The sequence below is a fragment of the Chiloscyllium plagiosum genome, unplaced genomic scaffold (assembly GCF_037043375.1).
Source record: "Chiloscyllium plagiosum isolate Xiang-an unplaced genomic scaffold, Cpla_swu_hap1 HiC_scaffold_23, whole genome shotgun sequence".
Lineage (NCBI taxonomy): Eukaryota > Metazoa > Chordata > Chondrichthyes > Orectolobiformes > Hemiscylliidae > Chiloscyllium > Chiloscyllium plagiosum.
The window spans coordinates 31,014,822-31,039,622 of record NW_028270161.1 but is presented as its reverse complement, the minus strand read 5'-3'; the positions used below and the strand labels follow the sequence as shown (position 1 = coordinate 31,039,622).

Here is a 24,801-nt window from a genome sequence, read left to right as displayed (position 1 = left end):
TTTCCACTGTGAATCTTATAAAGAGGAGGTCTCAGATTAGGTTTCAATTGATGAAAACCTCTGTTTCAAGGTGCGACTTTCAACTGACAGAGTTTTAAAAAAATAATCATTTTGTGATACGTGGGTGGCACTGGCTGGCTTAGAGTGTTACCAGGTTGTGTAACTTTAATATTTGCCAATTTAAATGTCTAGTCATGACTACAATTAAGAATCAATTGCCATTGCAGAAGAGTTCCTCTGAGCTTGCTGCAAAGAAATTATAAACCCAGTGCATGAAAAATATTTAAGATCTCATTGCACTCACCCAACCTATCCCATTCTTTTCCAGCAAATGCAAAAATTAGTCTTCGAACAAAATAAATAAAATAATTAAAATAATTAAATAATCTGTGAGGTAGGTATGGTGGGAAGGGTATAATACATTCTACCACACTATCACTGCAACAGCATTTGGAGAACACTGCAAATTTCTAACATTATACAGTGCAAATATGACTGTTCTCTTCAAAACAGTATTTTTATAATATGTGGTTGCACAAATGTGTTGTTATCATACATAATGCATATGTACTTATGAAAGGAAAGTGCAGCTGAAGCTATGTACTCCTTGTTTGTGTAAATGAAATTGGGACTTGAGAATGGAGGCAAATAACTACAAAGGTTTTTCAATGTTGATACCTTTGGCTTTTGATATCACAGGTTACATCAGGTCTTCGGTCATTACAACCTTCAAATGAAATGGAAAATAAAGTAGTTGTGACTTTTGAAAAAATCATCGAGAGTAAAAATGTTTTTCTTATCAGTGCGGTCTCACAATGGTAAATTTTGACTTTTAAATCTTAAAGTGAAATTACAGTGGCCTACAATAGCTAGGAGCCAAGTGGTTCCACAAATTAGGAATCAAATGTAGGATTTAAAGTTCAGGAAGCTGTGCAAGTTCACTTTGTTAGATGTATCATTAAAAAAGGAGAGAGAGAGAGAGAGAATTGGATGAATACTTGGAAGCAAACAACTTAGTGTGATGAAGAAAGTGCAGTGAGAGGGACTAATTGGAAAGCTCGACCAAGGAACTGAGAAGGCATAATGGATCATATGGCCTCCTTCTGTGCTGGCTGTTTGATAGAGGAGATTAATCACTGATATTCACAATGGTAGAGTTCAAATACTTTGGAAGGACAATTTAACAGTTAGGAGGTAGGAAGTGACTTCTTCCTATCAAAGAATATGTGATGAAAGAAAGTCTTTGAAACAAACAGTCTAATGATACTTAATGGTGGTCTTGGCAAGAAAAGTGATTGAGTGATTTGGTGAAGAGAGACTGGTGAATTGCTCTGATAGAAGGAGACAGATATATTTGTCCTCATTGACTTTCCTGTCCTGTAGTAAAGTTATGCCTGCGTATATTTAGTGTTTGCTAGAGAAAGGGTGCACAGATGATTCTTTAGAATGTCTCCAAGGATAAGGAACTTCAGCTTTGTGGATTGATTAGAGAAGGGTTTTCTCCTGAGAGAGGAGGATGATGGTTCTGGGAGAAGAGAAGGTTGAGAGGAGATTTGTTACAGGTGTTCCCAGTCATGAGGGGACTGGAAAAAATAGACAGAGACAAATGCTTCCTGCTGCAAGAAGGATTAGGAACCAGAGGACACTGATTTAAGGGGCTTTGTAAAAGAAGCAATGGTGACATTGGGAAAATATGCAGCAAATAGTGTGGAAGTGGAATACATTGCCTAAGAATGTGGTGAAGATAGTGTCTCAAAAGAAAATTGAATAATTATATTCACACAAGGTCACACCTTGAGTATTGTGCGCGTTTTGGTCTGCACGTCTGAGGAAGGACATTCTTGCTATCGAGGGAGTCCAGCGAAGATTCAACAGACTGATTCCTGGGATGGTAGGACTGACATATGAGAAAAGACTGGTTCGACTGAGCTTGCACATGCTGAAATTTAGAAGAATAAGGGGAGAATCTCATAGAAACATAGAACATCCTTGTGGGACTGGACAGGCTCATCGTAGAAAGAATGTTCCCAAAGTTGGGGAAGTCCAGAATTAGGGGTCACAGTCTAAGAATAAGGGGTAAGCCATTCAGGACTGAGATGAGGAAGAATTTCTTCACTCAGAGTTGTGAACCTGTGGAATTCTCTCCATGGGAAGCTGTTGGGGCCAGTTTGTTAGATATATTCAAAAGGGAACTGAACATGGTCCTTGCAGCTAAAGGGATCAAGGGGTATGGGAAAGAGTGGGAATGGGACACTGAAATTGCATGATCAGTCATGATCGTATTAAATGGTGGTGCAGCCTCAAAGGGCTGAATGGCCTACTCCTGCACTTAATTTCTATGTTTCCATCTTTCTATATGAAGAGAGAAAAGTTTCCAGAGCTACAGCAAAGAGACCGGGAGCAGGATTATCTTGCTGGCTCTTACATAAATCTTACAGCGGTTCAAATCTGTACAACCCGAAATGGACCAGTTGAGTTGTTCTTGCAGAGAGCTGGTATAGGCACAGAGGTTTTTGTGGCCTCATCCTGGGTTGTAACCTTCTATGGTTCATTTCATCTTATGAAATTACAAACTGCATTAATAAAAGGTTATTTAACTATCAGCTAAACACAATGTAGGAGCAAATACTGCAGATGTTGGAATCTGTGCTGCAAACAAAAGATGCTTGAAGGTCATAGTGGGTCAGGCAGCATTCATGGAGAGAAAACAAGCTAATGTTTTGAGTCTCGATGCACGGATGAAGAATCTCCAGCATTTTGTGTTTTCAGTATTTAATTGCCAGCATTGCTTTCTTTAAACGGGTTTAGTCAAAATGTAGTTGAGAGTGTGGTGCTGGATAGACAGCAGGTCAGACAGTATCCGAGGGGCAGGAGAGTCGACATTTTGGGTCAGAGCCCTTCATCAGGAATCACTTGACACAAGTATAACATGAATACTTCAAATTCTGTATGACCACACTGATGTACAGAGAAGAGAATTTGGAAAAAGGACTTCAAATTTTCATTACTGATTCCTTTATCCACTGTAGGGTGACTTATCAAATCCATTCTGAGACTGATATGGAATGATTTCTTGCAGTGGTTTGCAACATTTACAATTAACTAAGTGTTGCAAATCATCTCAAATTAACCTAAGCCTAGCATGAATGATAAACAATGAATGTAGCCCTCTACCCTCCTTCATTATCAATATGCTTATCTATGGTCATTTTTGTAAGTTGGTTTATTGATTTACAATAAAGCATACTTCCTTATTTAATGACGTTTTTTTAGGTTGCATTTTTGCAGTTTCTTTGGTAGGTTGCAGTTTCTTTGGTAAATTCTGTAGATTTATTGGACATTTCTTTAATCAATAGCTCCAATCAAGTTCAATCTTTTGTTTTACTTCCAGCATCGCCATGGGTTGATCTAACAAAGACTGCCAATAGGATCGACTTGTATGATGTTCGGAGAAGACCATGGTAAGTGCTGCTTCAGTGAGGGGATGTAGGCATTTGGCAAGCTAGCATGTGTTGCCCATCCCTGCTTGTCCCTGACTAGTTTATGAGACCTTGTCTATAGGCAGTTAACCTTAATAATGTGGGTCTGGAGTAATGTATAGACCAAACCAAGTATCTAATCGAAAGGTTATTAGTGAGCTAGATGGATTTTTATGAGGATCAAACATAATTGTCATGGTCACCATTACATAGACACTCTTACAATTCCATATTTTGTTAAATTAATTTAAATTACATCAGCTGCCATGATGGGTTTTGAACCCTTCATCCCTGTGCATTAGCCTCAGCCTCTGGTTTTGTCATTCACTGATGTCACCATTGCTGTCGTGAAATCATTTAATAACATTTGTAATGACATTAGTCATTGGCTTCCATCCTGGAGCACTGAATGCTATTTATAAAAAGGTATAAGAAAGTAAAAGAAATATTTGAGTTGATACAGTAAACTTAAAAGTTAGAAATGACTATCCATAGTTATCATATTGCTATGATTTTGAGGGAGCCCAGTAACTTTAAAAGAGAATTTCAAACTTTCAGTTTCACATTTTAAAGTAAACTGTTTACACGAGCTAAACAAATTAAATGCTGCTAACTTAACACTAAATTTCATAAAATGTTTAAACTATAAATTTTAAAAGCATACCAGGACACGCCCCATTTTTAGTTTATTTCCATCTGAGAGTTTCCCTCTACTTTTTAGGATTTTGAGGTTTTCTCCACTTCTCTTGGAACCAAACCAAGGTGAGCTACAGATTCCAGGCAGTAACTTTGATTCTTCTCAGTGTTCCTGCTATTCTTCAAGCTGTGAGATTTCTTGGGATCCTTCTGCCAGCATCCTATAATGTGGCCAACTGCTTAAGCAGCTCATGATCATGGACATCCCAGCTTCAGGATTGGCCTCACTACTTTCTTGTTCAGTGACTCCAAAATCAGAAAACATCCTCAGTTTCTGATGGCTTTTTGCTCATGGTCTACAGCTCCTGCCAGATTTCTTTCCTTTTGCTCATCTCTAAGCTACTTTGTGGGTCCAACACCAACTCCTATTTCTTTGAGATATCATACAAGGGAAACCCAGGGACACAAAAAGCTCCCTGTATCTATCTATCTATCTATCAGCAAGCAACATGGCCCACCTGGGATGTCCCAGATGTAAATTTCGACTAACTAACTTTATCTGCCAAAAATCACTTTGATTCTGGGGTCCAAAAATTTATGTCTCCAGAATAATTGCAATCTCGACAGAATCACTGGTTCCATTGTCAGGCTAAAAAAAAGACCACTTTTTTGTTTATTGTTTCCCTCTTCCAGCTCTGACTTCTTAAAAATATACAGGCTGTCCTTTGAATTACAGTTACTCAAGGTCTGTTTATTGGTCTCCTAATCCAAGTGCTTCCATTATCATTCATCTAAAACGTGCCTCCAAACATAAAGTTGCACTCCTAAAACATGAGTCTCATTTTCACAACGATATTCATCGTGAACTGTAAAGATAAGAACAAAAAGAGTTTTTATTCACTTTGATATTCTGTTTCTTCATTCAACGCATCGACAGTCTGAATATACAGCTCTAAATGCTGATGTACATGTTTGGTAGAGATTACTTTGAGCAATTGCTTATCAGGAGCTAACATGTACAGGTATAGCTGCTCACACAGAGTGCCAAAGTGGTGTGTATTGTCATGTTAAGTTCAGAAGCTGTGCCAAGCCAGTTTCCTTCATGCTTTCATTAGCTGATAGAGTTTGTTGCAAAACCTTGTCAGCAAATAAAGGAAAGTGCAAATGCATGCTCATAATAATAAGGTGGATGTGATTTAATCTTTTAATTGCTTAATTATTTAATGCAACTTCAGCTTCGCTAATGCAGCTCAATTACATAACAATAACCTGAGCTAAAAAGTTTTTAAAATTCATTCCTGGGATATGAACATCATTGGCTGGATCAGCATTTACTATTCATTCCTAATTGCCCTTGAGAATGTGCTCAGGAGCTGCCTTCTTGAACCACTCCTGTCCATGTGCTGTCAGAAGATCTACATAGCTGTTAGGGAGGGAACTCCAAGATTTTGACCCAGAATTTTCAAGTCTAGATGACTAACGTGGGGGGCAATTTGAGAGTGGTTGGGAATCCCATGTATCTGCTGCCTTTACCCTTATATACGATAGTGCTCAGGAGTTTAAAAGGCAAACGAACTGTGGATGCTGTAAATCAAAGACAAAAACAGAAGTTGCTGGAAAAGTTCAGCAGGTCTGTAGGATCTATGAAGAGAAATTAATGTTTCGGGTCCGGTGACCCTTCCTCAGAACTGAAAAATAATGAAGAATGCTTCAGCCTCACTATTATTTTGACAACAAAATTAATGGGGCTGTTATCTCTCTGTAGAAATGGCAATATAAGTGACCTCCATGGAAATTAGTTTGCAATTGAAAAATATTGTATCTCTTCCTGCCATCCATGGGTTTTTTTTTATGTGGTATTGATTTTATGTTTCCCAGTCAGAAAGTAGGATTGTTGACCTGTTGTTTGACCTTTGTTAACACAAGTTAACATTCAACTTCCAAACATACTTTTAAGTTTGTTCATGGGATGTGGCCTTTGCTGGCTAATCCAGCATTTATTTCTCATCCCTAATTACCCAGAAGATTAAGAGTCAACCACATTGTCTCTCAAAGTAATAATGTAGATTACACCAACATGTATGAAGGAGTATCAATGACTTGGCATATGCTATTCTCCCATGTAGGGAACCATCATTTCTTGCTCTATTTCTCTCATGCCTCCTCAACAATGAAGGAAAAACACTTCATTTAAAAAGCTTTATGTTCAGCAGGGTGTATTAGTTTATAGAAATCCATCTTACAGTCTCCTTCAGTCTATTCAGAATGGTTGTCTAATTGAAGCAATGAGAGAATGTCAGTAAATTCTGTTGCTTTGTCGCAGTTCAGTCATTAGACTGTACATTTGTCATATAGGAGGTTTTGTGGTTTCTGATGTGTGATACCATGTATTTATGCATTAGGAGTAGAATTAATACAAGCCGGGCAGCAATTGCCTGAATCCTCACAGCCTGATACAAAAATAGCATCCTGTCCAGGGTGACCAAAAGAGAATGAAAATAAACAAAAAAGGCAAAATATATTTTTGACAGTGAAAGTATAAAATGAAACGTTATAACTCAGAGATAGTGAAGGTATATCTGTCAATGGAATGTCCAACATGCTTCTTTTCTGCCAGTTTCTATGAGATTTGTGTGGGTGAAAGTGTAGAAATCTGCAGGCATTAACCATTAATTAATGCCTTGCTAAGGTGTGAGTGTCAATCAAATATAATGAACAACCTACTTGGGCCACCTGAGACTATATTGGCTTTCTGCCACAGTGCCACGTTCTTTGTCTCACAACCGCTCAATGGATGCTTTTTAACTTATAGTTTGGATTTCTGTGAAGCATAAAAATGTTGCTAGGAAATCTTATGCAAATTGCATTAGGATCTGGAGCAGAATGCCTGACCTAGTCATTTTAATTGCACAGTATGTTAGAACACATTAGTATACCTACAGTGAAAAATATCACATTTAATTACAGTACTCAAACATAATTTTGAGTTATTTGGTTAAACGTCTTTTTTTAAACCATTTCATAGACCTAAGAATTACTCTTGCTTCAGCTGCTTAAGAAATTAAAATTCTCAAACTCCTGGGATGGAAGATGCAGTATAGGCAGTGGTGACCTTTCATTGTTATTCAATCTAATATTAAGACAAATGCATAGATCTCCAGCAATGTACAATATAGAGAAAAGTCATAATTAGCAGTTTGATGCACTTTTGAGGTTTTGCAGTCAAAGTTTGTTTTGTAATGTGTTTTGAGTCATTGGGCACAAATATCTTTTTTATTTATTCGTGGGATGTGGATACTGCTGGCTGGGCCAGCTTTTATTGCCCATCCCGAGTTGTCCTTGTGAAGGTTGTGGTGAGCTGTCTTCTTGAACCGCTACAGTCTGCCCTAAAATTCAGATGAAAGTTACCTTAAAGGGGAACTTGAAAGAAAAGGTGTAGCATGTTTCAACTGATGAGTGGCATGCTTGATAAAACCTCTTAATTCTAGACTCGGTAAGTAAGAAGAAATTGTTCATTAACAGTTAAAACAATTGCAAAAAAAAAGTTTACTGAAGAAGGAAAAGTGCAAGCTAGTTTAATACTTTCTGAAGATTTTCTGTTTGGCCCTCAAACACACCTTGTAAGCATTCTATCCCCTTCTTTTCTAAGAGTGGTTTAGTCAACTGATGCAATAGCTTTGGTGTTCACAATCAGAAAGTTATTTTAATCATGTTGACCAGGTTCTGTAGCAAATAGGGGAACTGAGGGTTACATTCCACTAATATTCTGCTGATGTATGTGCACTACTGGAATGTGGGATAGGGCTAAGAGAAATCAAGGTGTTGTTCAATGTTGCCATTGATACACACAAAGTTGAGACCGCTTGGATTAGCTATTGGTCATGAGCAACACTTTCAAATATATCATCTCCTCTAATGTTACCTTGCTGAGCACTTGTTGCTGCATATTTCTGATTGGCAGCTATGATGTTCCAAAAGGAGACAGCCCAGGAAGTGTAGACCCAGTTTCATTCTGTAATTATTGCCTTTTCATTACAGTGAACCAATTACCTGCTTCTGTAGCAACAGTCGCACGAATTACCATCAAATCTATTTGGCACCTACAAATAATCAAATTTGTACTCAAACTGCTTCACCGGAGATTGAATTATATTAGTTTAAACTATAATTATCTTTGAAATTTGACTTAAATATTTGCACCATGGCAAAATTAACTGACTTCTTGACACCTGTTATGACATGGGGTAAACCCTCCTGCTTAATTTAAACCAGCAACACAGAAAAGATTTATCCTGTGCAGTAATCTGTAAAAGTTTGAGGTGAAGCACTATTTAAAGTACAAATTTAAAACTTTATTTTTTAAAGTATAATAGAGAATAATTAACTAGCAACTATTTACAACTCCTCCCTCTAACCTATCTTTTACCTTCCCCTGTATAATATTAGCCAGATAAAACTCCTGTTTAAGATTTACTAAACAAAACTTTTTATCTCAAAACCAGGCACATTTCTGTTTTCTCTGTATTCCTGTCTTCTTCTTCTTGGGCATTCTGCTTCACATGTTACTGATCGATAAAGGTACCTTTTAAGAGAGCTATTTTTGGGCAGTCTCTTTACATGCTGGTGGCTTAGCAGTTGTCCACCCAACTGTTCAATTTTCCCTGGTCTTGTACTCCCAAAGCATTGGATTGTGTCATTGGCTCTTAAGATTGTCAATACACTAAATTCAAACTGGATTGGAGTTTAGTATTTTTCAGGGTACAATTTAAACAAATCTGTTTTTGTCTCCAGGCAACCAGCTACCCTAACTGCTGGACCAAAAGGTTACATTATATCTTTTTTCAGGACACTTGGTCCTGTGTCAGGCAGTTCTGTTGCTTTTAACTCTCTTTTTAAGGTACAGTGTGCCCATATCTTCATAACACATCCTAGGTGGATTTGTTAGAGTGGTGATGGCTGATGTGATACAGACGTTGAGAGTTTGCAGAAAATGTCACCAAACATTTTCAAGAAGGTCAGAGGCACCATCTGAAATTCTCAGCTTAGATATTGAGATTGTTTCTTTTTGTTACATTATATTTATGAGACTCAAAGAACACAATGGTATGAAGGCGGTTATTGCTGTTTTGACCTTCACAGACTTATGGAAACATTTTAGAATGAAGAACCAAGTGTATTTCCTGTTGGAGAAAATTCTGAAGGATTGAAATAATATCCACTTAGAAAGGCATGGGTTCATTAGGGATAGTCAATGTGGCTTTGTCAGAGGGAGGCCTAACAAATTGTTAGAATTGTTTGGAAATGTGATCGACTGTATGGATGGGGAAAGTTCAGTTTACATGGATTTTAGCAAAGATTTTTACAAGGTCCCACATGGAAAACTGATTGAGAAGGTTAAAGGACATGGAATTAAGGAAAGCTTGATGAGATGGATCAGAAACTGGCTGAATAATAGGTCACATAGGGTATTGGTAGAAGGCTGTGTAAGTGACTATTGCCTGGTGTCCAGCAGTGTACCACACGAATCAGTACTGGGACCCTCATTGTTTGTTACAAACATAAAATATATAGATGAAAATGTGGGCGGAATATTAAACAAATTTGCAGGCGACACAAAGATTGGTAGAGTGATTCATAGCAAAGAAGATCACTGTAGGCAACAGGAAGATATAATGGGTTGAGCAGACTGGTGACAGATGATATTTAACCCTGATAAGTGTGAGGTAATCCATTTTGGAAGAAACCAGATTAGGGAGTATTTAGTGAATGGCAGTACACTGGGTAGCTTAGAGGAACAGAGGGTGATTATTCACAGATCCCTGAAGTCGACAGAGCATGTGAATAAGGTAGCTAAGAAGGCATAAGGGACACTTGATTTCATCAGTCATGGCACAGAGTATAAGAGCAAAGAGGTAATGTTGGAGTTGTACAGAGCATTGGTCAGGCCACAACTGGGGTACTGTGTGCAGTTCTGGTCACCTCACTGCAGGAAGGATGTGATAGCACTTGAGGAGGTCAGAGGAGGTTCACCAGAATGTCGCCTGGGATGGAGAAATTGAGCGATAAGAGACTAGAGAGGCTTGGATGGTTTTCTTTAGAGCAGAGGAAACTGAGGGGGGACATGATTGAGGGGTATAAGATTAAGAGGGGTGTGGGCAGGGTGAATAGAGAGTAACTTGTATGAAGGGTCAATGACGAGATGGCATCATTTTAGGGTAAGGGGCAGGAGATTCAGAGGGGATTTGAAAAAGATTTTCACTCCGCAGGTGTCAGGAATCTGGAATGTACTTCCTGGGAAGGTAGTGGAGGCTGGAAACTTGGCAACCTTTAAAAAATAGTTGGATGAGTACTTCAAATATCATAACATTCAAGGATATGGGACAAGTGCGGGACACTGGGATTAGCACACATTTAGTGGTAGTGATGTTGGTGCAGACTCCATGGGCTGAAATGCCTTTTCTGCACTGTATGAATCTACGTATTCTGGTCACACTGATTAATGCATCACAACCGACTCCTCCCACCTTTATCCTTCTGGGCTGCTTCCCTGGTTGCATGGCCCATGGTTGAATGAACCCTTCCAAAGGCAATTCCATGAACTGTTAGAACCAGGCTATTTGCAATAATTAGACCATAAGAAAGTTTTACCCCAACGCCTTCACTAAACATCTGAACCCTCATCCGTTTCATCATCTTGCTGACACCCTACATCAGTTGAGCTTTGACCCAGTAGCTCAGTCACCTCAGCTGTCTGCAGGGTTAATAAGGGAAAAGTATTGCTTTTAATATTGGTACATTTCCGCAGATGGTTTAGCTGCTTATGGTTCTGTATCTACATACACTTCCACCATGTGGCAAAGTGAAGGACCCCTGTGTATCTACCACCTCTGAGGCCCAGAGATTTAATAATGCTAAAAGTGTAGAGGCTAGTATCCGAGCTGAGTCAGTTAAGTTCCATTCATGCTAACCTTTGTATGTGAGAGGAAAAAACAATCACATGATTTTGCACATTTGTTCAGCTGGACATTTTAGGGTCAAGCCAACCACACTCCACACTTTGTGCCTCACAAGAAAATGATCAGATTGAAAATGCAACATTTCTTTATTTATTCAAGGATGTGGGTATCATTGGCTAAGCCAGCATTTGTTACCCATCTGTCATTGCCATTGAGACAGTGCTAGTGAGCAGCCATATTGAACCATTGCAGCCTGTCTGGTGTGGGTACACCCCCACAGTGCTATTAGATAAGAATTTCCAAGATTTTGACTCCGGGATGGTGAACGAACAGTGGAGGATTCTGTCATGGTAATATTATTAAATGTTAATTGCAGATGGTTAGATTATTTCTTGTTGGAAATGGTCATAAGACCATTGTGGTGTGATAATTACTTGCTAATCATTAGCCCAAGCCTGAATATTTTCCAGACCTTTCTGCACACAGACAGAGGCTGCTTCGGTATCAGACAAGTTGCAAATCATGCTAAACATTATGGAAGCATCAATGAATATCTCCACTTCTAATCTTATGATAAGGAAGGTCATTGATAAAGCAGAAGATAGTTGGGACTACAATGCTACTCTGAGAAACCAGGGAAGGGGGAAGACCGAGGAATAGTGGTGAAATCACTGACTAATAATGCAGGGGTCCAGGCTATTTTTCTGAGGCCATTAATTCAAATCCCACCATAGAATTGAAACTCAAGTGATAAAAAAATGAGAATATGAATCTAGTTTCTGTGCTGGTGACAATGACCGATAGTGTACCTTAATGTAAAAACCCATCTGGTTCATAAATGTCCTTTAGGGAAGGAAATCTGCCAACCTTACTTGGTCTGCCTGACGTGTGACTCCAGATCCACTGCATTGTGGTTGATTTTTAAAAGTCCTCAGAAATGGTCAACCACACACTCAGTTCAAACACAGTCAGGGCTAGCCAGTAAATCCTCACATTGCCAATGCTGTTCCTATCTTATAAAGAAAAAGATGCAACTCCTGCAGCAATGCTCTGGGACTGAGATAGAGTCATACAGCATGGAAACATACTCTTTGGTCCAACTCATCCATGCCGACCAAGTTTTCCTAACCAACCTAGTCCAACTTGTTTGCATTTGGCCAATATCCCTCTAAACATTTCCTATTTATGTACCTGCCCAAATGTCTTTTAAATGTTGTAACTGTAACTGAATCTACCAATTACTCTGACAGTTCATTCCACATACCAACCACTCTGTGTGAAAATGTTGCCCCTCAGGTTTCTTTTAAATCTTTTTCCTTTCATCTTAAAAATATGCCCCCAGTTTTGAACACACCCACCCTGCAGAAAAGACCTTTGCTCTTTACCTTATCTAAGCCCCTCATGATTTTATAAACCTCTGAGGTCAACCCTCCAGTTCCTACGCTCCAGTGAAAAAAGTCCCAGACTATCCAGCCTCTCCTTAAAACTCAAACCCTCTAGTCTCAGCAGCATCCTGTTAAATTTTTTTTGAACCCTCTCCAACTTAATAATATCATTCCTATAGTAGGGTGACCAGAACTGTGTACAGTATTGCAAAAATGGCTTCACCAATTTCCTGTACAACCTCAACATGACTACTCTTATATCAATGATTAGATTAGATTAGATTACTTAGATTAGATTACTTACAGTGTGGAAACAGGCCCTTCGGCCCAACAAGTCCACACCGCCCCACCGAAGCGCAACCCACCCATACCCCTAACCTAACACTACGGGCAATTTAGCATGGCCAATTCACCTGACCTGCACATCTTTGTGACTGTGGGAGGAAATCGGAGCACCCGGAGGAAACCCACGCAGACACGGGGAGAACGTGCAAACTCCACACAGTCAGTTGCCTGAGGCGGGAATTGAACCCGGGTCTCTGGCGCTGTGAGGCAGCAGTGCTAACCACTGTGCCACCGTGCCGCCCACCATGGTCTGTGCAATGAAACCATGGGTGCTAAATGCCTTCTTAACCACTATGTCTACCTGTGACGCAACTTTCCAAAATCTATGTAGCTGAATGCCTAGGTCTCTCTGTTCAACAATACTCCCCACTGAACAACAACTACAACCATCCTTTTTAGTATATGTTACTCCAAACAATTGAATGTTTACCCTTGAAACCTATTGACATAAACTAAACCTTCAATTTCATCACTTTCCATTAAGACTCCCTCTGAAAATCCATCCTCTTGGTATGTCTCCAGCTCTCCTTTCACATCCTGCTTGCATTCCTCCACATCTGTCCTTTTATCCTGCTGTATCCATCCAGCTCTGCTGCATACACCTTGGTCGGTGAATAGCGTTCTGTGATTCATGTACCAGGGCACCTGATTCCCTCTGAAATATTTTTTCATTTGTTACATTTTTGCCCACACCTAACTTATCTGTATCCCTTTGAAGACTCCTTATGCGCTTTTCAAAATTTAGTTTCCTGCCTATGTCTGTGTGCTCAGCATTTTTAGGAATAACAAATTTGGTCCCTTCATCCAAATCCATGAATATAAATTGTGAATAGTTGAGGCCTCAGCACTGATCCCTGTAGCATGCCCATTATAACATCTTAGCACCATGAAAATGACCCATTTATCCCTACTCTGTATTCTCTGTTGGCTAATCAATTCTTTCTCCATGGTAATATATCACAACCTACACCAGGAGCTCTGATTTTATAGAAGTGCCTCTGAAGCAGCACCTTGACAAATACCTTCAGGAACTCTATGTAGAGCATTCCCATGTGTACCACTTCGTACACATTGCATTTTTTTTCCGAAGAACTCCAATAAATTAGTCTAACATGATTTTCCTTTCACAAAACCATGTTGACTGTACCTTACTGCGTTGTAATTTTCTCAGTGTCCTGCAGTAACTTCCTGCATAATCTTACCAATTTTCCTGTGACAGATGTTAAACTTTCTAACCTGCATTTGCTGCTTCCTGTCTCCCTCCTTTCTGAATAGAGGAGTCATATTTGCTACTTTCTAGTCTAATTGGACCCTTTTCAGAATAGTTTAAATTTTTCAGAATTCCCTGCAATGTTTCCAAACTTGACTGCATCACTTTGAGCTTGACTTGAAGTGTGAATTTAAACTGGAAAATCTAAGATTCCTCAGTTATTCATAGATTAATGTCTTGCTTCATGGATCTCAGTTTTCATAATTAAAAAATATTAAAATTTACAGTTCCTGGTTTTTAGGATCATTATCAAACCAAGTAATCCAGAAATTTAAAATACGTATCATTGTCCAGCATGCATCACAATTTTTAACAATTAAAATTGAAAATAAAGTTCACAGTTCCTAATTTAGCCAAATAAGTGAGACATATAAAAGTATACTTACGTTATATAAGCATCTGTATAATATCAGAACAGAAGGCTTCTTTAAGAATACATTTCATCATAGTAGCACATCCAGGAGCACTTAACACAGAAGTGTGATATTGAATCTCAATAGGTGAAATTAAGGCACACTTCTAAGAAATTAATGGGTGACTCATATAGGGAGATATAGCTGGTTGAATTTTGACCTAATAGTGCTGGATTTTAATAATAGAGTTTCATCTAGAAACATCCATTCCACTAACTGGATCTACATTTGCAACATAACACTTTGTATAAAACACCAGGTCAGCTCGTGCTACTCAATCCCTTTGATTTCTGCTTCTGTGTGGGAATCTTCTTCGTCCAGCGTTCATGGGAGATATCATCAGTTGCTACAAATACTAGCATTTAACAGTGTGTTTTAAATGAAATTAAAGCTCACTGCTATTGTTTAAATTTTGGAGTTTTGCAAGATCAGGTTTTTGTTTTAATTTAGTTGCAAAGTAACATTGCAGATAATTGCAATTTATGTTATTAGAATTGATAGAATTAAATTTTCTTTTCTTAAGAAGGTAATTTAAATGCTATCCTTGCTATTCCCAGGCTGCTGCAATACAATTTCAGGGACAATTAGCAAACCGCCATGACAAATCTTATTCATTTTTTGCTGCTTCTTGTGGGAGAAAGTGAGGACCACAGATGCTGGAGATCAGAGTCGATGAGTGAGGTGCTGGAAAAGCATAGCAGGTCAGGCAGCATCGAGGTACAGGAGAAGTGATGTTTCAGGCATAAATAAGCCCTTTGTCAATTCTCCTGCTCCTCGAAGCTGCCTGACTTGCTGTGCTTTTCCATTACTACACTTCGTGTTGCTTCTTGTGGGTTTGGACTGGGGGCAATTGAGAAATCTGTACTTCCCAATTTGAACACACAGACATTCTCCAGTGAGCTTTTAAAATAGGCTTAGACTCAAACAGAGCTTTTGTTTGGTTGTTTAAAGCTGGAACTTGCTGAGGGGCAACATAGTTTAATAAAGTCAATGGGCGTTTTATTTAAAATAATTAAAGGAATAAGGGTGTCACTGGCTAGGTCAGCATTGTTTTGTACAATCAAGAGTGCAGTGGGTCTGCAGTCACATATTAGGCCAGACCAGGTAAAGATGGCAACTTCCTGCCCTATTGAACATGAGTGACCCAGATGGGTTTCAAGAAAAAACAAATACCTTAGTGGCACGGTTGCTCAGTGGCTAGCACTGTTGCCTCACTGCGCCAGGGTCCTGTGATCAGTTCCAGTCTCAGGTGACAGCGTGGAGCTCACACATTCTCCCATTCTCTGCACAGGTTTCCTCAGGGTGCTCTGGTTTCCTCCCACAATCCAAAGATGTGCAGGTTAGATGGATTGGCCATGCTAAATTGTCTGTTGTGTTCAGGGATGTGCAGGCTGGGTGGATTAGCCATGGGAAATGCAGAGTCATTGGGGGTGGGGGCGGTGGGGGAGTTTTGTATGGTGGGATGTTCTTTGAAGGGTTGGTGTGGGCTTGGGATGAATGATTTGCTTCTACACTTTATTCTATTCTATGAAACCCCCTCCCTGGGACTTAACTTGTTGCTGCCCAATTTTCTGTCACCTGAAAGACTGTTCCCACCTGGTTCGAGGGCAAGTGGGGGTGGCCGGGTGGAAGATGAAGCCTGGGAGCTAAAATTGCCTCAGCCTTGACCTGCTGATTGTCCTAGTTCAACCTTTCTACCTGTTTCCAGGTTTTATGATATTGTGAATTAAACAACATGAGACACAAGCCATTGTGTAATTGCAGAGGAGCTATTTTTGGCACTTAATACTTGCATGATTTATCTAAACTTGAGGCTGTTAAAATTTAAAATTTTATTTGGTGATTTATTGTTTGGTGCCATTTGCTATTTATTTAAAATGAAAGGCAAAATAATTATCAATAACTGGGCCTGTAGATTGTTAAGGTACAAAGATGGCCTTTAGTAATGTGCTCTTCCCATCAGATGTGGGAGTTTTCAAAGTGTTTCCATGTTACTGATGACTATGTTTGCAGGAAGTGCTTAGTTGCAAATCCTATCAATTTGCATGGAGCGGCAGCTAGAGGCAATGAGGAATTTGCAGGAGTTCGGGGTGTGATGGATGGCTGTTACATAAATGTAGAAAAGCTGCAGATACAGTCAGGTAGATGGGTTACATTCCGGAAATTTAGGAGAGGTAGGCAGGTACTGTAGGAGTCAAAAAGTGTGGCGCTGGAAAAGACAGCAGGTCAGGCAGCATCCGAGGAGCAGGAGAGTCGATGTTTTGGGCATAAGCCCTTCATCAGGAATGTGGGGGTGGGGGGGATCCAAAAGGGGCTGAGACATGAATAGGAGGGGGGTGGGCTTGGGGGGAAGGTAGCTTGGAAGGCGATAGGTGGATGAAAGTGGGGGATGATGGTGATAAGTCGGAGTGGAGGGTGGAGCAGATAGATGGGAAGGAAGATGGACAGGTAGGAGAGGTTCAAGAGGGTGGTGCTGAGCTGGAGGGTTAGAACTGGGATAAGTTTATTTACAATAGCACAACAAAATGGCTTCAAGTTATGATTTGACACTGTGAACCTGCATTTCTGCTTTGCTGAGTTAGCTAAATTAGAAGATAAAGCAGACAATGGTGTCTTCATAAAATGAATCATAAGACAGTAACTGACCACTTGAACTGACCTTGAACTGTGAGTATGAGATGATGTGTGTGAGACAATACCATTTCCCATGAAATACCATTGGATTAAGCTGCTGTCAATCATGTCACCTTATTACATTTGATTGGTCTTTCTTTGTAATTAAGGCTGTACTGTCTCTTAAAAAAACATATAAAAATTGCTTATTGTTCAATAGTAATTGTGCATATTCTCTATGGAACACAGAAACTTTTAACCTGTGTTGCTGGACAAATCTGCGCCAGGCTGCCTTGTTTTATTAAACTGGTAACCTTGCTTTAAACAGACCATACTCCTAGTGATTCCTTTGACCAATCATCTGGACCCTCCTGGGAATCCAAATCTTCAAGGGGAAGGGAGATGAGGAAACTGGTGAAATTGGCATTGATGCTATGGGATTGGAGAGTCCCTCGGTGGAAGATGAAGTGTTCTTCCTCCAGGCGTTGGGTGGCTAGGATTTGGCAGTGGAGGAGACCCAGGACTTGCTTGTCCTTGGCAGGGTGGCAAGGGGTGGGGGTGAAGTGTTCAGCCCCAGGGCGGTGGGGTTGTTTAGTGTATGTGTCCCAGCGACGTTCCCTGAAAGGTTCCGCAAGTTAGCGTCCTGTCTTCCTGATGTACAGGAGACCACATTGAGAGCAACAGACTCAGTAGATGAGGTGTTTGGATGTGCAGGAAAATCTCTGCCAGATGTGGAAGAATCCTTCGGGGCCTTGGGCGAAGGTGAGGGAGGAGGTATGGGCACAGGTTTTACACCTCTTGGGGGGCAAGGGAAGGTGCTGGGAGTGGAGGGTAGATTGATGGGAATCATCGAGGGAATGATCTCTGTGGAATGCTGGTAGGGGTTAGGAGGGAAATGTATCTCTGGTGATGGGGTCTGATTATAGGTGGCAGAAATGGCGGAGGATGATGTGGTGTGGCCGGAGGTTGGTGGGGTGAAAGGTGAGGACGGGAGTGTTCTATCCTTGTTGCGGTTGGAGTGGTGGGGTTCAAAGGTGGAGGTGCGGCAAGTGGAGGAGATATGCTGGAGGCCATTGTTGATCGTGGGGGAGGGGATATTGCAGTCCTTGAGGTAGTAGGCCATCTGGGATGTTCTGGAGTAGAATTAATCCTCCTGGGAGCAGATGCTTTGGAGGCGTTGGGAATAAGGGATAGCATTTTTACAGGATAGGGGGTGGGAGGAGGTGTAGTCCAGGTAGCTGTGGGAGTCAGTGGGTTTGAAGTAGATCTGTGTTGAGTCATCACTGGAGATGGAGAGGTCCAGGAAGGGGAGGGAGGTGTCGGAGATGGTCCAGGTGAACTTGAGGTCAGGGTGAAAAGTGTTCGTGAAGCTGATGAACTGTTCAATCTCCTCTTGGGAGCATGAGATGACGCCAATACAGTCACCAGTGTAGTGCAGGAGTCTCCTATGACTATCCCCATCTCAAACGAGTATGCATTTTTGAAAACTGTAGGGGTGATGGACTCTCAGGGGAATATTAGATTTTTTAGATTAGATTACATTACAGTGTGGAAACAGGCCCTTCGGCCCAACAAGTCCACACCGACCCGCCGAAGCGAAACCCACCCATACCCCTACATTTACCCTTACCTAACACTACGGGCAATTTAGCATGGCCAATTCACCTGACCCTGCACATCTTTTGGACTGTGGGAGGAAACCGGAGCACCCGGAGGAAACCCACGCAGACACGGGGAGAACGTGCAAACTCCACACAGTCAGTCGCCTGAGGCGGGAATTGAACCCGGGTCTCAGGCGCTGTGAGGCAGCAGTGCTAACCACTGTGCCACCGTGCCGCCCACCAATATAGCACCAATATAGCACTGACAGTTAGATTTCTGGTATCGAGACTACCTCTAATGTAACGAAGGGTACACCAGATTCTAAGTGATCAATTGTGATAGGGGATGCTCCAGTCAGAGACACAGACATACATTTTTCTGGCTGACAAATGTCAAAATGGTGTTGTCTCCCTGGTGCCAGGATCAATGATATCTCAGAGAAAGCGTATAATATTCTCAAAGGGGCAAAGGACTAGGAGGAAGTCATTGTACACATTGGAACTAATGACCTAGGAAGAGAAAAGGATGAGATTCGGAAGAGAGAATATAGGACATTAGGCAGGAATTTACAAAGTAGGTCTTTGAGGGTTGTAATGTCTGGATTACTCCTGGTGCCAGTGAGAGTAGGAATAGGAGGATAGAGCAAATGAATGTGTGGCTGAGGAGCTGATGCAGGGGAGAAGGATTCATATTTTTGGATCATTGGAATCTCTTCTGGGGTAGAAGTGACCGGTATAGAGGTCACTTTACTCTTCTGGGGTTGAGTGTGCCTGACTTGGAAGGGGACTAATATACGACCGGGGAGATTTGCGTGAGCTGCTAGGGAGGCTTTAAACTATAAGAGGGGTGTTGGTGGGACCCAGTGAGAAAAGAGATCAGTCTGAGACTGGTGCATTTGGGAAAAGAAGCAAGTCAAACTGTCGGGGAAGGTAGGGACAAAGCAGAGAATGAGGTAAGACTGATAAAATAAGCTGCATTTCAATTCAAGTGGTTTAACTGGTAAGACAGGTGAACTCAGAGCATGGTTAGAAACATGAAACTGGAATATCATAGCAATTACAGAGGACCTCGATTATCCGGCTTTCAACTAACTGAAATTCGGATTATCTGAACAAGATCGCAAGGTCCCAATGCTCGGCTAACAATGTTATCCAGGATTCGACTAACCAAACAAAATACTCCTTGCCCGTGTCCTTTGGATAATTGAGGTTCCTCTGTACAGAGTGGCTCAGGGATGGACAGGACTGGCAGCTTAATGTTCAAAGGTATACATGCAATAGGAAGGATAGAAAAGGGGGCAAAAGAGGAGAGGCAGTGGACTTTTTGTTTCGTGATAACATTACAGCTGTACTTAGGGAGGGTAGTCCTGGGAATGCATTCAGAAAAGTTGTTTGAGTGGAACTGAGAAATAAGAAAGGAATGATCATCTTATCGGGAGTGTATTATAGATTGCCCAATAGTCAGCAGGTAATTGAGAAACAAATTCGTAAGGAGGTCTCTGTTATCTGTCAGAGAAATAGGATGGTAATGGTAGGGGATTTTGACTTTCCAAGCATGGTCTGGGACTGCCATACTGTAAAGGGTTTAGATCGAGAGGAATTTGTTAAGTGTGTACAAGAAAGGTTTCTGGTTCAGTATGTGGATGTACCTACTAGAGAAGGAGCAAAACTTGACCTACTCTTGGGAAATAAGGCAAAGCAGGTGACTGAGGTGTCAGTGGGGAACCACTTTGGGACTAGTGATCATAATTCTGTTCATTTTACAATAGTGATAGAAAAAGATAGACCAGATCTAAAAGTTAAATTTCTAAATTGGAGGAAGAATTTTCAAAAGTTGAATGGGGATGAATATTCAGAGGTAAAAGGACAGCTGAAAAATGGGAAGCCTTCAAAAATAAGATAACAGGTGTCCAGAGACGGGATGTTCCTTTTAGGGTGAAGGGCAAGGCTGGTAGATGTAGAGAATGCTGGATGACTGGGGAATTTGAAGTTTTGGTCATGAAAAAGAAGGAAGCATATGTCAGGTAAAGACAGCAGGGATTGAGTGAATCCATAGAAGATCATAAAGGCAGTGGGAGTATACTTAAGAGGGAAGTCAGGAGGGCAAAAAGGGGACATGAGATGGCTTTAGCAAATTGGGTTAAAAGGAAGAATCCAAAGGGACTCTACAAATACATTAAGGACAAAAGAGTATCTCGAGAGAGAATAGGACCCTTTAAAGATCAGCAAAGCCACCTCTGTTTAGAACTGCAGGAGATGGGGGAGATACTAAACGAGTATTTTGCATCAGTGGTTACTGTGGAGAAGGATATGGAAGCTAGAGAACTTAGGGAAATAAATGGTGGCATATTGAAAAATGTCCATATTGCAGAGGAGGTGGTGCTGGATATCTTAAAATGCATAAAGGTGGATAAATTCTCACAACCTGATCAGGTGTACCCTAGAACTCTGTGGGAAGCTAGCGAGGAGATTGCTGGGCCTCTTGCTGAGATATTTGTATCATCGATAGCCACAGGCGAGTTGTCATAAGACTGGAGGTTGGCTACTATTTTAAAAAGGTGGTAAGGAAAATCCAGGGAATTATAGACTGGTGAGCCTGACATTGGTGGTGAGCATGTTGTTGAAGGGAATCCTGAAGGGTGACATTTACATGTACTTGGAAAGATGAGGACCAATTAGGGATAGTCAACATGGCTTTGTGTGTGGAAAACCATGTCTCACTAACTTAACTGAGTTTTTGAAGATGGAACAAAGATGAGGGCAGATCAGTAGATGTGATCTATATGCAGTTCAGTAAGGCATTTAACAAGGTTCCTCATGGTTGACTGGTTAGCAAGATTAGATCACATGGAATACAAGGAGAACTACCCTTTTGAATGTAGAACTGGCTTGAATGTAGGACAGCAGATATAAGCTGCTGATGAAGAAGTGGTGCTTTGAAAGCTAGTGTTTCCAAATAAACCTGTTGGACTATAACTTGGTGTTGTCTGATTCTTAACTTTGAATGTAGGAGACAGAGGGTGGTGGTGGAGGGTTGCTTTTCAGACTGGAGGCCTGTGACCAGCAGTATGTCACAAGGATCGGTGCTGGGTCCATTGCTTTTCATCATTTATATAAATAATTTGGATGTGAACATAGGCAGTATGGATAATAAGTTTGCAGATGACACCAAAATTGGACGTGTAGTGGACATCAACAAAGGTTACCTCAGAGTACCATGGGATCTTGATCAGATGGGCCGAGGAGTGGCAGATGGAGTTTAATTTAGATAAATGTGATGTGCTGCATTTTGGAAAAACAAATCATAGCAGGACTTATACACTTAATGATCCTGGGGAGTGTTGCTGAACAAAGAGAGCTTGGAGTGCAGGTTCATAGCTCCTTGAAAGTGGAGTCACAGGTGGACAGAATAGTGAAGAAGGTGCTTGGTACGCTTACCGTTATTGGTCAGAGCACGGGGTATATGAGTTGGGTTGTCATTTTCCGGCTGTACAGGAGATTAGTTAGGCCACTATTGGAAAACAGCATTCTGGTCTCTCTGCTATAGAAGGAATGTTGTGAAACTTGAAAGGGTTCAGTAAAGATTGACAAGGATGTTACCAGGGTTGGAGGGTTTGAGCTATAGGGAGAGGTTGAATAGGCTGGGGTTGTTTTCCCTGGAATGTTGGAGGCTGAGGGGGAACCTTATCGAAGTTTATAAGAAAAGAGGGGCATGAATAAGGTAAATAGACAAAGTCTTTTCCCTGGGGTGGAGGGTCCAGAACTAGAGGGCATAGGTTTAGGGTGAGAGGGGAAAGATTTAAAAGGGACCTAAGGGGCAACATTTTCATACAGAGGTTGGTGCATGTATGGAATGAGCTGCCAGAGGAAGTGGTGGAGGCTGGAACCATTACAACATTTAAGGAAGGGTTTAGAGGGACATGGGCTACATGCTGGCAAATAGGGCTACATTCATTTAGGATTTCTGGTCGGCATTGACCAGTTGGACTGAAAGGTCTGTTTCCATGCTGTACAGGCTTATGACTCTGTAACTAAATATCAGCTAAGATATAGCAAAATAGATAGTGAATGGGGACTGAAAAGTTTGTGAGGCTTTCCTGTGTTGTTGATCCCAACATTCACCAGAATGACAGAAAATGAAATAGAGGATTCAAACCTTGCCAATAACTCTGGCAACTAGTTGGTTGATATAATACTGGGATTCTTGATTACAAGGGATGTGCTATGTGTTTGAGTGCTCTGCACTCGTATGTTTGCAGTAGATTTCACAGTGTCAAATTCTTCTGATTCAGAGTCATTTAACTGGAATGGGAGTGAGGGACACTCTGATATGAAAGACAGTGGGAAAGTTTGCCTAGACTCAGTCAGGACTCTGAGTTGCAGGGTCAAAATGGGGTTAAAGTGAGATGTAAGAAAAACTCAGGTGTGATAAAAAATAGGAGCCTGTGGAATCTGAACCTCTCTCCCAGCGTGCACAATGTATTTTCTGCCTGTGAGGATAGGATGAAACCCAGCAAACCATCAGACAGTAACAAACACTACATTGGACAAACAGGCAGAAAATTAGCCACCAGGATACATGAACCATCAACTAGCCACAAAAAGGCGTGACCCACTCTCACTAGTATCTTTACATAATGATGAGAAAGGACACCATTTTTACTGGGGCAACACATCTACCCTAGGACAAGCCAAACAGAGACACGTGCGGGAATTCCTGGAAGCATGGTATTCCAACTGGAACTCTCTCAACAAACTCATTGACTTGAATCCCTTTAGCAACTTCTGAGAAAACCAAAAGGAAATGACATCACCACAGGAAATGATGTCATCAACCCAAGGAAACCTAAACACATAAATAAAAAGCGGGCCATACCACCTGTGCTTCATTCAGAGGCTCACTGATGATGTTACCTAGTATGGTGATGAAATGTCTGAAACCGAACCTTCCAGGTCAGCAAGTAAACCTAAACCCAGAACCTCAACCTGAGTTACAAATCTTCTCAAAATTCATGAAAGCTGATGGCTGTTAGAATGACAACCATAACATTAACTGTGGTACTTTGGAGCAGGAAATGGTTCAAAGGAGGGAACAGGAAAATGTAATATGGAAGTTGTAATGGATTCAGTAAACCCTGGACACTGGTATCCTTTGTAAGCAGGATCTAGAGCACCATGTAGTACATTGCCCAACTAACACCAGGGTGAAGGAGTTACAAATCACCTTGAAAGAATATTGGAGAAAGAATTGAAGGAGTCAGTCATTCTGATCCATGTTAAGACCAACCGAAAAGTTCAGAAAGTAGCATGAACCAAGAGTGAAATGAAAATAATAACCGCCTCAAATGTTTTTGTCTCTGTAAAATTCCTGAGTGAGGCTAAATTTAACATTGTGATGAACAAATCAGGGAGGTGAGCATCTGACTGAAGAAGTAGAACTATGTTGGCAAAGAGGTACAACTCTTTGAATCTGGACTGGGGCTAGAATCCAAGCAGAAAATGGAACAGAACCATCACAAGAACTTAAGTAGACAGCAGAATATTTTCTAAATGGTGAAAAACTAAACTGTGGAATCCAAAGGTGTATGGACATTAATGTGCATAATTCTTTAAAATGGCATGGATAGGTTTATAGAACACAAGCACTAAAACACAAAGGGGTGGAAGTTTTACTTCTGCTGTAAAAAGCATGTTTTAAAAATTCATTCATGAATGTGGCCATCGCTGGTGGGACAGCATTTCCTGTTCACCCTGAGTTGCCCTTGAGAAGCTGGTGGTGAGCTGCACTCTTGAACATCAATGTGGAGGTGCCATGTTGGACCAGATGGGCAAAGTTAAAAGTCACATGACACCAGGTTATAGTCCAACAGGTTTATTTGGAAGTATAAGCTTTTGGAGCATTGCTACTTCATCAGGTAGCTAATGGAGTAGGATCATAGAACACAGAATTTATAGCAAAAGATCATTGTGTCATACACTGATGCAATATTATGAACAAACCTAGATTGCTGTAATTCTTTCATCTTTTAGAATGGGTTGCAGGTTTTGAATCATTAATATGTAACAGATGAATAAACACCATGCAATAATCGCCAGACAGGGC

The 24,801-nt window shown here is 40.8% G+C and overlaps 1 protein-coding gene across 8 annotated transcripts in view; it reads left to right on the top strand.

Annotated features, from left to right (window-relative positions):
• Positions 1 to 24,801, top strand: part of cacna2d1 (calcium voltage-gated channel auxiliary subunit alpha2delta 1) — a 692,512-nt gene that overhangs the window by 417,722 nt on the left and 249,989 nt on the right. For all 8 annotated transcript variants that reach the window (XM_087999530.1, XM_043713764.2, XM_043713767.2 and 5 more), the window contains one exon: positions 3,392 to 3,461. In XM_087999530.1, the coding sequence (XP_087855656.1) occupies positions 3,392 to 3,461 (70 nt within the window). The remainder of the gene's footprint in view (positions 1 to 3,391; positions 3,462 to 24,801) is intronic.